This window comes from Temnothorax nylanderi, unplaced genomic scaffold, assembly GCF_030848795.1.
Source record: "Temnothorax nylanderi isolate EJ_2023f unplaced genomic scaffold, tnyl_v1.0 TNYL_tig0094_pilon, whole genome shotgun sequence".
NCBI lineage: Eukaryota > Metazoa > Arthropoda > Insecta > Hymenoptera > Formicidae > Temnothorax > Temnothorax nylanderi.
The window spans coordinates 379,106-395,339 of record NW_027249156.1 but is presented as its reverse complement, the minus strand read 5'-3'; the positions used below and the strand labels follow the sequence as shown (position 1 = coordinate 395,339).

The following is a 16,234-nucleotide window of genomic DNA, read 5'->3' as shown; positions in this document are numbered from 1 at the left end:
TGTGTTAAGATACATATTAATCCAAACGTACGCGGAAATGTACGATTTGTTTGGTAACTTCTGAAGCAACTCTCGAATCCATTGCCGCCTTCGTGGTAGTCGATCGTCAAGTTATTAAACGCCCGTTTCGCGTGTATATCGAGTTAGATCGCGCCGACCGAAATCAGAGTATAGGAAGCCGAGGAACATATATCTCCATGCAAATTACTTCTACTTTGTATGCGGAATCGATAACACCGCGAGGAATTTTCCTGTACCTCGTGCATACTCCGTATCATAATATACGGATAAATATTGCACAGATCGTTACGCGCACATTAGCGCGGACTCCGTTAGAAGTAGAATAGAATATGCCTTTATTCCTCAACAAAATTTAATTTCGCGAAAATCCTGTAGTTTTCCTTCATGCATCCACTCGAGCTACTAAGGCTCGAATTCCGGTCCTTTGAAAGGAGAACCGAACATACGTTAGCTCGGTCTGTAATATCGTCGAAGAAAGTTGCTTGCGACTTGGTGATGTAATCTGCAGCCGCGTAATCTGATCGTCATTTTCATCGCACTTCTGCATTTACATTCGCGCATTTTTCAATTTTTATCATCTAATATCAATCACTTCCAACTGAATGATAGCCAAGTGAGAAATGAAAATAGAGGGTATTGAATATTACCTGAAGTGCGTATATACACGTATATTTTTCACTTTAGTACACTATTGAATACGAATAATCGCGCGAAGAAGTATTTAAATTACAATCCATTTCAAGACCGTCTGCATTCATATTTATTGCATGCAGATATATTACATTTTTATAGAATAGGTTTTTACAAGATAATTTTAATTAACGCTTTTTAAATAGACTTTCTATGAAATGTTCGTTAAGGAAATATCTATTCTATGGAATATTTTATACCATAATTTTATAAACGAATATAAATGTACTTTAAACGCTGAGAATGTTTTGTATATTTAGCACATTCTTGACCTTTTAATTTGATAGTTTAATAATTCAATTCAATACACATCTGGCTATTATGTGTATATTTGAATCAGACCGGTGCAATCTATCTACGTTTCAATGTCGCGGAGCAACATTTTCTGATATATAATAAAATCTGCTCGACTTCCATTCGTTAAGTATTAACAACATCTTTGAAACAATTAGACACCGGAATATATATACATATATGTGTGTGTGTGTGTGTGTGTGTGTGTGTGTGTGTGTGTGTGTGTGTGTGTTGTAATCGGCATCCCTCGGGCTAAAAATATTTTTATATATTTTTATTGCACGTCGCACTCAAGTCCGTAAAAGAGAGGCGATGAGGGTTGAGGGAGGGAGGCCTTTCGGCGGCTTTTCGCATGACATTTCGAAGAGAGTCGGTTCTGCGGGCGCGAATGGAACGCACGATATTCCGCACAAAAGGCCCTTTTCGTACACTCGCACGGACTCGTGACTCTCTCGTGAGTGCTTTTTCTACCGCGCCATTACTTCGCGCCTGTACGAATGACCCAGATTTCGCGGCGTCGAACGAATGTGCTCGCCTCGCCCGTTCACGTATACGCTCGAAATTTGTAGGTACATAAAGACACACTTGCCAGATTTTTCCCTTCCAGCTTCACTCAACCCCTTTCGCTCTCGGTTCACCTACTTCCGCCTGAAGCTTTATACTCGCCAACTAGAGAGCATCTCGTTTGGGTATCTTTCAGCTATTCATCATCGACTACATCCGCTCGATTTTGTTTAAAAACATCATTTTATATGCGTCTCGCTACGTGAAATCAGATCCTTCAGTCTCTTTTCCCTCTTCTTGCTTTCATTCCCGTCTTTTTCATCCTATTATTTGCTGTATTTTTGTTTTTTATTGTTCGGTTATTGTACGAGTTACACTGAATATGTTCTTGCTTTTTATTTAATAACATTTAGTATAGTGAATTTTAGTGATTTTTATTTGCCTGTTACCTATTCTCTTTCATTAGTTTAGAAACAAGAATAATAGAATTTTATTTTATATTCGATTTTTTATCTCAATAGGATTAAATATAGGACCACAAGAGCTATTGCGTTTGGTGACGTCAATCCTACTCGGGTGGTTTCTTTTACAACATATTTTACTCGCACGATCGAGATATATTACATATGTCAATTTTCATTGTTTTCTTTGATGTTTTTGAATTAAATAAAAATTGATAATATTTTCTACATTCTCCAAATAAAGATAAATGCAAAAGTTGTCTTTGAAACATGAAGCAATATATTTGCATGCACTAAATATAGTAATATATGTAAGTAGTATAATATATATGATATTATTAAAAGATGAAGTGATTTATATCTCAAATCTTATTTATATTTCAAAGTAAAATAAAGCCATCTATTTATCCGTCTATTTATTACTGGCTTTTCTTAGTAACGATCAAATGTTTTATCATGACGCTTCATAAATGCTTCTCACAACGTTTTGCCATTGTATATAAAGCACTCTATCTCACATTTACACTTATGACAAAAGCATCTGTGAAGGAGCTAAGCGTTCTCGGAGACGTAAATACCTGAAGAATGGGCGCTCTTCTGGAGAGCATATTCTCCCGCTCTCTTCGGTAAAGCGCCGCGCTGCGCCGTGGGAACGAGACGTCGAGAGCCAACGGATGACTCGCGCAAAGTCGAGAGAGAAGAAAACCAATATTTTGGTCAATATACGTGTGATAGCTTGTGATCCGAGTTATTGAATATTGACGTGTAATATAGTGCGTTTGACACAAATCAATTTTCCAACTCGTATAACAATTATTTCGCGCGCTACGGATTACGAAAAGGATATAGCTTTATAGACGTTACGTCGTTACTTTATCTCGAAAACAAACTTATTTATATTTCCGAGGTAGGTACATGGTTAGCCTAATAGAGACTGTTAAAACGTTAGCGCCTTTAGAAGTAGCTTTGAACGTAGTATACTTGATGCAATTTACGTTAACGGGGTTCAGCGTTGCACTTTACCGGTTATTTCTAACGATGAAAGGGAAACGAGGTGTATATCAAGTTGCGTCTTGCCTCTTGCCACGACGTGATCGACTAAGGAAATTAAGTTAGCGAAGATTGCAACTCGAGGAGGAATCAATTTCTCTCAGCTCAATTGAATCAAGAGAATTTGAACCACTACAACAAAGTAGCTCGCGATCGGAAGTTGTCAAAATGTTGTCAAAATGATATTTCAATTACGGTAAAGCTTTCGCTCCAGAGCATATTTTTATCTTTAATGATATTTTACAATTACACATACACATAAAACAAAAAGAGAAAGATGAGTAATGTATCCTTTCTCTGTTGCAATTTGCCAGTCTGAATTTCGCCTTTTCTCTCTTTTTAGGTTGACGGAGGCGCACCGGAACGCTATTCGGGCGATCAGGAAGATCAAGTACTTCGTGGCTCGCAGAAAGTTTCAACAGGCTCGGAAACCGTACGACGTCCGTGACGTCATCGAGCAATACAGCCAAGGTCACCTAAATATGATGGTGCGGATTAAGGTGAGTCGATCCTCCATCCGGAGTATACATATCTGCCACTTTGAAGATTATCATTTGATAGAGACAGCCGGTTATTTTAGAGAACATCGTCTCTAACAGCGTTCGCGAGACGAATCGCGGTGGCTCTCGACAAATCATACCAAATCATTCGTCGTATATAATGAGTTAATGACACGCGATATGATAAATCTGTCCCCCGTGTAATAAGCAGTAATTGCTCTTATTTGACAGAGATTACTGAGCGATCACCAATAGCGGCAATAACGAATCCCGGTCCCGTGTTTAATCGACCATGCGCGATCGTCAAAGATTAGTCCGACACGCAATATCGAAGGGTATATGTCGCGCCAAGTTCGTGTCGGTTCACAGGACAATGTAACCGTCGCTAGTCGCTACACGGCGCAAAACAGCCGTCAGTTAATCGGGGAATGGTCGCGGCTCACATCTACACACATCTACACGCTCATCAGGCGCCAAATCGATCGATCTCACATACGCGTGGGATCATTAATGCTTTAACACATGAATTTTCGGCGCTCATTACTGGGCGCTTTCGGTGACGCTTTATGTATGTAAGAGTAAGAGGAAAGGTGGCAGGTACAAAATCAAAAGGCAAAATTACTTATCTTTTTATAATAAAATAAAATAAATTTACAATATCATTTTTGCTAGTTTTCTGCCTTGTTGTATTTTTCATAATGCTCGTTTTAAATAAATTTTTATGTATATTTTCTTCTCATCTTTTGTATGCAATAATTTTAATGTAAAACTTCAAGCAAAAATCATTTGTGATTTGTAACAGTTCAGAATATTATACAATATTAACCATTTTATCCATTTATTTATAATATATTTATAATATATAATATATTATAATGTATAATATATTCATCAATTAATATTAAATTACATTAAATGATGTTTGTCGCTGATATTTATTTGCGCCTGAACAAATAGATCGATTTTTATCGTTCGATGATTGCTGCGGGAAGAATGACGACGTTAAAAAAGCAAGCAAAGACAAAACGTCAATCACAGTAAACTCAACTTCTGTGAGTACACTGTCTTTTGTTTGCCGAAGAAGCTTCGGTACTTCGCGACGAGCGAATATAGGGTTCTATTATGTATCTAGGAGATCGATAACATCCTCGAGCTCGGAGTTTCGCAGCGAGTCCTAATGACAAAATTTCAAATTGCTAAAAGCAAAACGAGAGCTCATTTACGTATTGCTTAATTATAGCGCCGCGTAGATTCTAATCTCGATATGTCTATTTCATATTGCAAGAATTACTATAATCTCGCGTATTCGCTCCGTTTTATTTTAACCATAAAATTGCATCAGGTTACAGAAACGACTAGGAAACGAGAAGCTGAGGGACGATGGCGTAAAGCGAAATTAATACAATATGAAATGTTAACGGCGAATAAAGATTTCTCTTTTCATGTCTGCGCCGCTCGTCGACCATCGCGTTTTTCGGCGTAGTCTGGGTGTAGATTTACGAGTGGTTGATTGCACGTTCGATTTGTCCGCAGGAGTTGCAGAGGAGATTGGATCAGACCCTGGGTAAACCGGGGAGCTACCTGGCGGGAATCGACCGGTCAGGCAACGTGAAACCCATGACGATTGGCGCGCGTTTATACCGAGTGGAGCAGCAGGTGCGTCTTTCATTTTAATTACCGTAATGTTTCTTTTATGAATATGTAACTGTCCTAATTCCGTGTAGCCTAGCATGTGTGTGAACCTATCTACGTATTTGCAGGAGAGTGATGCATAATTCAATAACCTACTTCCAAATCCATATTTTTCAAAAATTATACTTACAAGCTTTCCACAGCTTTTAGTATTAAAAAAAATACAAATAATATAGTTCAAGAAAATCCCAAGTCCTAAAGAAAAAAGAAATATAGCTCTTTTGATGTTTCACACGAATTTGATCGCGGAAATATCGCGTGTCGCAATTTTTAAGAAATTTGAAATCAAAGCTGTAAAAAAGGAATAAAACCTTTCTTTAATGTAATTTCCCATACTATCGCTATAGCGGCATGCTAGAAAAGTTTTATTTCTTGCAAAATTAAGTATTATTATTAGAATTTTTAACCTTCAACAGAAATTCATTGTAAAGATTAGATATAATAAGGATCTCATGATCAATATTGAATTTATTATATCAAGAAGCCGTTTTAATGAACACAGACAATTTATTGAACATTTGGTTCTGTCACATGATATTCGTTAATTTTGGACTCGTATTTCATAACTTGAAAACCTTTTATAATATAAATTTTTGGAAAAATTCAAAATTAAAAAAAATTTTTTTGCTATTTTAGTTTTATCATATTGAAACAAATTATTAGATTTGAATTAGACGTGTATTCAGCGACTTGAAAAATCTCATTAAGAATCATTAAGAATCTCATTTGAATAAATGACTGGAAAATATTCGATAAATTATCTATGTCTCTTATTGTTAGCTCAATAGCTTAATTGCCAATTTTTTTACTAGCAGACTCGATATTCAATCAAGAATATTAATCTTTATCTTTACAACTCTTTTTGAGAAATAAAAGTTCTAACGATATACCTGACTTTGTTAAAATAGAGTAAAACTTTTCCACACACAAACACATACCATAGCTGTAATAAAATAAAGTATGCTAAAATAGCTTTTCTTCAACTTTAATATTAAATCTCTGAAAATTTTAATGAATTTTTGAAGACCGGAATTATTTTTTGCATTAAAAAGTACGGAAACTAATTAATCTCGTTCTAGAGTTTGTAAAGAAGCTCACGTATTTTTTGTTGAACTATGTAATATACATTTTTTAAACACATATTTTAAAAAATGCAAAATAGCTCATTGATTTGCGATGGAATCACAATAGAATTATATTCACATTTGCATAATCTTTATCAAATTATTTTCTCGGATTTTTTCGTCCTCCTGCCTTTACAGAAAATTTGCATGCACACAATGCAGATCCTTCCCTATTAATTATTCTTTCGACTCACAGATTTCCCTAAGCCAAAAGAAAAAATGCACAAAACGGCGAAGAATACGATTGGGATTACATTCGCGCGTCGTTAACTAATCCCCCGTACGAGAATAACTAATAATGGAATTAATTATTTAAAATATCATATAGTCTTATTGAAAGCATAAAATAGACGATTATAAAAATTATGCATATATTTTTAATTTATACTATTGGATTAGTTTTTGTATAAATAATTGAGCAAAATTTTTAGTACAAGTAGGTATCTATTATTTGGAAATCTGGAAGACCTAAAATATTCAGAGAATCTTTTTATGTCTGAAGAAATCAGATTTTTCGAGGAAGTTTCTCGAGATAAGAAACTTTCCTTTTTGCGAAACTAAATTCTTCGAAAGTTTTATTTTTATTTTATTAAAGTACTATATCTTTAATAACAAAATGCTATATAAATTTTGATATTTTTACAAGTTTATAAATAATTTAAATGTAGAATTTTAGATAAGTTTTATTTTATTGAAATATTTATGAAAGTTCTTTATTTTGTTTTAAACGAGTAATTTTTTATTTTTTCTCATAATCGTGTATAGAAAGGAAGGAAGTAAAAAATGTTTTGTTTTAGATAATAATTAAATTAAAATTTATTTTAAGCGTGCATTTTAAAATGCTTTGATGTCTGAATAAAATGCTTAGGAAATCAATTTAGGAATTTTCAAAGAATTTTTTTCCGTTATGTATAATTTCGAATAGACACCTCGCATAAATCGAAGCGTAAGCTTTCTCTCGACAAGAATTTACGGTCGAGTGCATCGGTACGAAATTTTCTGTTTTCAGCTGTCGGTGATGGACAAGAAGTTGGATCAATTGGTGTATGTGTTAAATGCGCTAGCGCAGAAACAGCAAATACCTTTGCGTAGTATAGAGGACGATGTGTAACAGAAAGCCCCCGGCGAACTCGTGCAATCCGTTTTACAATCGCCCATGGTTCCACGGATCCTGCCTCGCGTTACTATAACCACAGTGACGCCGAATATGTTCAGCGAGAGCTCTTAACGTGGAAGATGGCACGCGCTCGATTGTGTTGTCCCGAGCATGTCCGGAAAGTACAAATATTATAGCGAATGCTATTCGACTCCATTCGACTCTCGAGAGAGCGCAATCGGAAGACGCTGGAAACCGTGTTCGGCGTCGAAGAGATCGCTATTGATATTGGCAATATCGGCGATCTTTGTAACTCCATTGTGGCCATTCTTATATCCTCGATCTTATAACTCGATGGAATTACAATCGTCGCCATCACTGCCACTACTTCGTGTGTCTCATTAATGAGAGAACGATATCTCCTTGAGAGAAATACGTTTTTTACTCGAGGCTGAGAGGAGTCCTCAAGTGTAAACGCAAACGACGAAGTCAAACGCACAGGATGGATAATCGAATCAACGATATCAGGCGAGGAGCCAGGGCATAGAAAGCATAGACCGCGGTTGCTGTACGCGCGAAATGATATTTCGTCAAACGAGGATGAAAATGTCACGAGGTAATCGCGCGGTTATCAAAGGAAGGGCGTGAAGAAATACATTATTCATTGACGGCGCGAGGGTTGATCCCGCCAAGATTGGTTTTGTCGTCAAGAAGAAAGAAAGGATCATCGACTCTGTTCCATCTTTTCAGTTCGCCGAAATGGATAAACGCCAATGGGAACATCACTCGGGCCAACTAGAAGTAATAAGAAGGAACAATAAGCAACAATGAACTTCCTAGAGCAGATTTTAATTAAACTCATAGACTGCCGATCGTTCTGCCGGTCGGCGGATCGTTCGTGAGAAGCGGCGGAACCGCTTATCGGTCTCAAAGCGATTCCAACGGTTCTGCAGGGTTTATGATTTCGAGTTGTGGTTCCGTTTTGTTTTCGATTCCCGACACGGAAGTCCCGCAAAAGTAGAACCCCAGTTCAGGACTGTCGCTCGTGGAGTGTTTCCAGTTTCCAGTTTCCAATTTCGATTTCGCGAGCGCGAGCTCTCTCGATTTATTTGTATTTCGATTTAATTATTCGGCCCAGCACAAATATAGATATTTTGAGATAAGCCCGCTTCTCGAGCTCACATATTACGAATTCTCCATCTTCTTTTCCTTTTTTACGGCATTGCCCGATCGCACTTGCCTACAGCGCTTGTTCCTGAAGAGCAATACGTCTACGTAGAATTTAGATACTGCGTGCTGCTCCGTGCTGAATTCGCGATATGCAATATGTATGTACGTATCCATAATATTTAGTCTTCGATACACGCGTGAGAATATTTTAACGAATTATAAGGAGATAAGGCGAAAGAGAAGTGTATATATATTCTTGTGGAGGCGTGTCACTCTCGCATATAAACAATATTACAATGTATATTTTGTACCTACATTACTTATGGAACATTTTAAAATCGGAGATGCACCATTATAATCTTGAATCCCGCGCGCGACTCGCAATGTTACAAAGCTCTTTTATTTAAGATCAAAGCCGCGAACCGCAACGCGGCACGGAACTCTCAGATGAGCAATCTAACAATTTTTCGTTAAATTAGATTGATCGAACGACTCGAGAAAGGACGATCGAATGACTGATTGAACCGATACGAAGGATAGCTGCAGTTCTTATGATTTTTCGACTGCCAAAACTAGATCTAAATGAGAGACAAGCAATACGACGTTAATAAGTTCAGATAGATGGATTCGCGTCGCCTCGTGACTTGCGGTTTTGCGTTGATCGATTAGCGGCCAGTCTTTCGCGGGCGGGAGAGTGTTCTTTATCAGGTGGAGATCTATCACACTTTATATATCTATCACCTCTTATTTATATATTATTATGTACATATACCATATACAGGGAGGATAGATTAGGAACTTTCTCAAACCGAGCGGCTTCTAAGAATATTTTTAATCACACAGAGAGACATATTATATGTATACATATACATTATATACATACATATATATATATATAGGTGTAGGGTCCAAAATTATACACATTTTACAAGACTTTCTCGTGAACCAAAACACCACACTTTACTGCTGCAATGGACGTGGTGCTTGATTCGAGCCGATCAATTCGTTGGATCAGTGGACTATACATATATCGCCGATGGAGCACACTTGATATTATATGCGTTGTGTCTACTTTGTTTTACGCGTGTGAACGAAGTTACAAAACTTGTCTCTACACTTATTTTTATACCGTAATATTTTTTGTATCGTACCAGTTTTCTTCGTATTTTCCATGCTGAATATATACATATACATATGTGTAAGATATATAAGAGTTGTACAAAATAATTTATTATTTATGTCGAATGCTCAATTGTTCTTGAATCAAGCACAACCTCTATCGATTATAATAAAATGGTTGTCAAGAATCAATATTATAACGTTGAGGAAACAGAATTTAACAGTCATCCTCGGGGACAGATACCTTTAAAAAAATTAAGTGCTGCTATTAAATTTTTTCCTTTCTCGACCAAACGCGTTGCCGACTTCTAGTTTTCGATAAGAGAGCACAATGAATACTTAAGAAACCCTCCGATTTTGATAATAATTAGCCGTCGAATAATCAGCACACTTTTGACAATTTTACACGGCGCTTCGTGCAGCCCGACCACTTTTTATTAAATCTCGCGATGCTTGACTATCAGTTTATTATAAGTGTGTATCTCATCGAAATATGTGAGGAAAGTGCACTGGAAAAAGTAAGCAAAATACTCTATGAAACACGCTTTAGCCTATACGTGCGTACGAGCACACACTCTATGGTGCCTCTCACTTAATTTACTCCACTTTAATACGATCGAGTAATAAAACTTACGATAACATATAGGTCATAAATGATTATATAGATAATGGTAATGCAACTTATAGCTCTTGCGATACGTGGATGACGTGGCGCGGCGCGGCGCGGCGCGACGAATAATTTTTCATTTTTTTGACAATTGTCGCTTGTCACTTGTCACATGTCGATTTGTCGATAGTTTTAATTTCGTCATCTTCGAGCTTCTCATGTTCACCTTTTTGGGCGACGTAAATAGATAATGGGAAATTCTTTGCATAGCGCCCGCGTAAAGAGACCCGACGAACATCGGTGAGAAAGAACACGTGCTCGATGAACGAAATTTAGGTACTATACAATTATGAGTAGATAGAGATGGTTATCATTATAGAAGTAGAGACAATCAATAAACGTCATTATAACGTGGCGCTATATGAAAATCAAATTTCCTTTCGCGACCTACCGAATGACATTCTCGATGTAAACGATTTAGTCAACGAAGTACGTAAAATAAGTTAATGAATTCCGTTGATAGGTATGTAGAGATAAAAGATATTCAGTGACCTCGCGCTTTAAGCACATCGTTATTTCGTTGTATACATAAATTATTATTCCGATAATTATAATTATTGTATCGGTTCGTTATTGTTCATACAACTGGAGAAAAGGTGATCTCATACGATGTATAAATCAAAAATGTTAAAAGATTTTTTAATAAAATTCTATTGTATATTTTAGATTTATTTTTGTATGCGGAATGACTTCTCTTTCCCAGTTGTATCAGCAATAACTATCTAATTATTTTGTATAAAATATATTTTTTGTTGAAGAAGCTCAAATATATTATATTAATTAAGAACTTTATTTTTTATTCTATAAATTGGGGAAGAATGTTAGATTTTTAATTTATAAAAGCTATTGAAGCTTCTGCCTTTTTTTTAATATCTGCGATTTGTCTAAATATAGTTAAATTATAATTGACCAAAAATGTTAATTATATCCTTTCTCTTCTTCGAGAATCATGATAATTAATTATTGAAAAAAATTTAAAAGAAATATATAATTGTAGATACGAATATGTAGATATATCTAATATTATATCACAAAATACTCCCTTAAAGGATCTCAAAATGCAAGTAGTGTTCGTGAATCGGCCGAAAAAGTATGTAATATAATTTTTATCATTAAACGCATGTATACATTATATATAATAAATACGCAAACCCCGTGCACGCAATCGGGTTAATATATATACATACACTTAGAAATCGTTTAAGGCGACAACCTAGACTTATTGCATACAAATAATGAGTTCTCTTTTCAATAAATTTAATTAATGCGTATATCATTATTAAACTAGTAATAACGTAGAAGGTTATACGATCGAATCAAACGAGAAATTCGCTCCTCTCTCGCGGCTTAAAATGTGATAACACGCAATCTACTTTAGTGGAAAGTTAGAAAACCGTGTCCGGGGGATCGCCTCTCTCTCTCTCTCTTTCTTTCTCTCTCTCTTTCTGCCTGTCGTAAAACTTCAGATCCCTCCGCTCTAGTTTAGACCGACACGTCGATATATTCTCTTATCGCCGACACGTCCAACGGACTAGTCTAATTTAGCGGACACATCGCGCTAATGGTATAAAGCAGCACCACTAACTCCCGCAAATCTCGTCTAGAACTCTAAACGGTCTCGGGTGGATCTGAACGATCGGCGAATCTTTTCTAAACGCGCGCGTTTTCGTGGATCATGTGCCTATATACTACATAGTATGCGCTAGGGTAAAAATGAATTTAGGAGATACATCAAATCTCTCCGTTGTCTCTCTTTCTATCTCTCTCCTTTTTGACGGAACGTTCTTACGGGTCTTTCTCCCTCGAGTCACTAATCAGTGCTGGACACCTATGTATATATATTCTTCTACGTGTAAAATATAATAAATCTATCCTATAACTTCGTGAGTTATAACAGTTATGGGAAACCTGCTAATGCATAAAACAAGAAACTTGGCACACGTTTGAAATTGCACTATTTTGGCAACCTGACAAGCTCCTGGTTAATCAAGTCCGCGATTAAATGGCCGAAGAATAAAATAGCGACGTCGTTTTTTTCACCTTAGCATGTAATATAATGATAATGCATCAGAGACAAAAAGAAACACGTGAGGAATAATTCGGACATTCTATGCATAGATTATTGAAAAATAACGTTTTACACGTAGACACCCAGCCTGCCGATGCTAGTTCGTATAAACGTGTAAAAAGTGGGACCGTGCAACTGAAGTTCGTTTCTGCCTTCTAACTGTCTATTGTAAACAGTTTTCTATGCTCCATCTATTTGATCTATTCGAGCCCGGCCACAATCACGCCGATATTAGATAAATAAAGTAAGATAAATAAAGAATCCATATAATTTGATTCGTAGAGCACGATCGTGCTTTTGACAATTAGCGGAAAAACTAGCGGAAAAACTATAGCGGAAAAACTAGTGAAGCGATAAATCGTATACACTCTCGAACGCAGGACGATAACGTCGGATTCTCGTCCACGTGTGCGACGCGCTGCTGTTGGAGAACACTTGCCGCAATCTTTATCCAGATGAAATTTTTGTTATACTTTCCTGTGATTCGAATGCGTAATAACATACAGATAGATAACAATAGCGTTACAACTCGATTATTGTAAGATATACTGTTATTGGCTATTATTAAGATATTTATTTAGATTTTAAGATTCTATCTATTTAGTGAGATCTACTCCTCCCGCGCGTGGAGGATATGCTGGTTTCTAAAGAGCAAATACAGCGTACGACGTACCCATGATATTACATCGAGTGGTTTGCGTGAAATAAATGGAAGTGTGCGACGCGTTTCTTTTGCGAACGGCAATCCCAAATCACTCTCAAAATTATCTCAAAGTTTCGCAACGAAATAATGAGAACGTGTTACCCACTCACTTTTGTATGCGTTCTATACACTCTTCGCACAGAAACGATCAAATTCTTAAATTTACCTACAGCATTAACGATTTTTCTGACAAACAAATTCAATAAGTGAAACCAACGTTCGTGATTTGCGCCGGAATTGATCCTTAGATTCTCAATCTTTACATACGGAGAAAAAATTGCTACTAAATTAAAATCATTACTATTTTGGTAACAAAATAATTTTTAGATACCTACCAAAATTATCTCCAACAAGTAAAATTTTAATATTCTTACATTTGCTGTCCAATAACTGACGAAATTTACTACAAAATCAAGAGACACGGTAGTGTCTCGCGCCAAGTACACGCGGAGCGAGACCAACCGTGACTCTTTTACGCGACGCGACGGGTTGCGAGTAAAATATACTGCGTAAACTTTTTACAATGCAAACTTTTTTCTCTGGTATTTATGTAGTTCCTTAATGTGGAATCGATAATAAATCTTCTCTTCTTTGCAATAGATTAATTTAAATAATTAAGAAAAAATATATTATATTCATCTATTTTACTAAACTTTATTAAAAATAACGCAGCACTATATGTAGATATGATCGTCGCATATGTAAATAGTTGTAAAAAATAAAGAAAAAAGACGATTGCACGCATAATCAAGAATTTAAATAATAATTAATTGATTAAGATTAAATATTTCCCTCTTTTTCGTTGGGAATTTAAAGATCAAAAATTAATTTGAAATTAACTTGATAACAGGCTTCCTATGTGCGCTTGTAAAAAATTCACCAAGTACGGGCAAACCCAAAACGACAACCATTCTTTACACAATAATCAATTTTCAGTCTGAGAAACGAATGAGAGACAGAAATACAGAGTTCTTAACGTACTATTCAACATGCTACATACATATATAATATCGATTATTATAAATTTATGATTACTGTTGTTATTACAATTGTGTAATAATTAACAAAAAATTGTTTTGCAAAAATAAAACAATTTTTAATTTAATTGTAATACAAACAAATTAATTTATTCTTACATATCTTGTTTCTTCATTGGATGCCGTATATTCTCAAAATTATCGATTAAACACAAACGCATGTCGCTAACTCGTTCTGTTTTGACAAGTTTTTGTCTTTGACAAGTAGCATAAAAAAAATATATGTCTATGAAGAAGACATGTGCTTTTTGATGGAAAAAATATTGTTGTTTATTGTAGACAGTTGGCGATTGGATTTGCGATCGTACTTCGTGTTACGAAGAATAATACTCCGCAATTTTTATTTAACTAATTAATATGTACTCTCGTAACGTTAATGCTGACGCGAGATATATACCATGATGTAGTAAATACAAAACGTCAAAAGAAAGATGTATGCGACAGTGTCCTCTATATTGTAATATTTCTAGATTAATATCCAACATATTCAGTAACAACTCTTGTAATATAGTACTGTCGATACTGTATGAAAGTCTTACGTAGGTTGTTTTATCAATCGCTCCCACCGGTAAATAATTAATCCTCATAACGGGAATAACATGAATGGCAAAAATAGGTCATCTTGGCCCAGCATATTCTTTTGTGCCCTTTGACTTTTGCAAGTAAAAACTCTGGTGTTCTTTAATAAAAGTTATTCGAATCATTTGAAAAAGTAATTAACAAAATTTCTTGTCATAATTAATAAAATAAGAAAAGATATAAATTGAATAAAATAAGAATTAACGATAAACATAAAACATGTTTTAATTTAATCTTAAATAAACATGTGGGTTAAAAATCCGATCCATTTTTCGATGTCCGAGGATTAGTGAAAAATAAATAAGATCTTGTGAATATTATCACTGAATGTGAGATTTATTACTACTTCAGTAATTTCGACTGCAATGCACTTTTTTACGAATTACTTTTTTCGATGTAAGATTTGCAGTGCTGTATCAATCCTCTTCTTTTTTTTTAACGACATCTTAAGATATCATGCGTCCGGAGACGTGCGAGGCCTCAGCGTGCAACGCAACAACGGACGAGATTATAATGGCTCTGATAAAACGCGTACAACTTTCTGTGGCAAAAATGTTTTGCAAGTGTCCTTCCAATTGTGAATATGGGTAGTGCGCTCTCAAGAGTCTACGACTCAAGAGTCTTAAATTTAGGCGAGCTTACTGTTGTACATTACAGTGGTCCATTCATGAACTGCGACATCGCATCAACGCGACACGGACGCGATCGATATGAATAGAAACGTATGTAAAAATGTATAACATAAAATGCAATGGAACAATTTATAGACGATGCAAATATCTGGATGGACTAAATACTAAATGTGTCACGCATTATACTGGATATACATACGCATATGCGTATACATACATAGGCGTACCAAATCTATATAAATGTATGTATACATGTATATGTGTATGTATAAAACAAGATGCGTACACGCACGTATAGATAAATGCTGATGATATTTTCAAGAATCGCGCGTAATATCCGATCTGTCAAATATTGTACATTTGCAACAGCATTATTACCTATGTAACTATAAATATAAAGATATACATAATTATTATTATCGAATATTAGTAAAAGTTGAATATATCATATCTAACTATTCTCTTGAAAATATTTTGTTGTCTTTTAACACCCCGTTTCCCATTAATTTTACAGATTTAGTTTTCTTAATAGTGAGAATATCATAAAGAACATTTTTATAAGAACTTTTAAAAAGATTAATAAAATTTATGAAATTTTCATCTTTATTGGCTCTTTACTCTTAATTTACTTTTCACAAGATGACGATCTTTTATGTATTTTGTAATGGTATATAAAGGCTTATTGACAATTGTAAAAACATTAACTTTCTTCGAATATTTATTTAAAATTGTCGCGAGCCACAATGTTTATTATCACCTCTTCTAAGCTAGCAGGACCAAATCGGCAGAATCAAACCGGACCTATCAGAATATTTAGTACCCATTTT

General features: G+C 35.4%; 1 protein-coding gene across 5 annotated transcripts in view; it reads left to right on the top strand.

The window, feature by feature from the left end:
• Window positions 1-15,877, top strand: part of Kcnq (KCNQ potassium channel) — a 46,085-nt gene extending 30,208 nt beyond the window's left edge. For all 5 annotated transcript variants that reach the window (XM_071711079.1, XM_071711080.1, XM_071711083.1 and 2 more), the window contains 3 exons: window positions 3,364-3,520; window positions 5,054-5,176; window positions 7,346-15,877. In XM_071711079.1, the coding sequence (XP_071567180.1) occupies window positions 3,364-3,520; window positions 5,054-5,176; window positions 7,346-7,447 (382 nt within the window). In that variant the 3' untranslated portion in view covers window positions 7,448-15,877. The remainder of the gene's footprint in view (window positions 1-3,363; window positions 3,521-5,053; window positions 5,177-7,345) is intronic.
• Window positions 15,878-16,234: the final 357 nt, after the last annotated feature.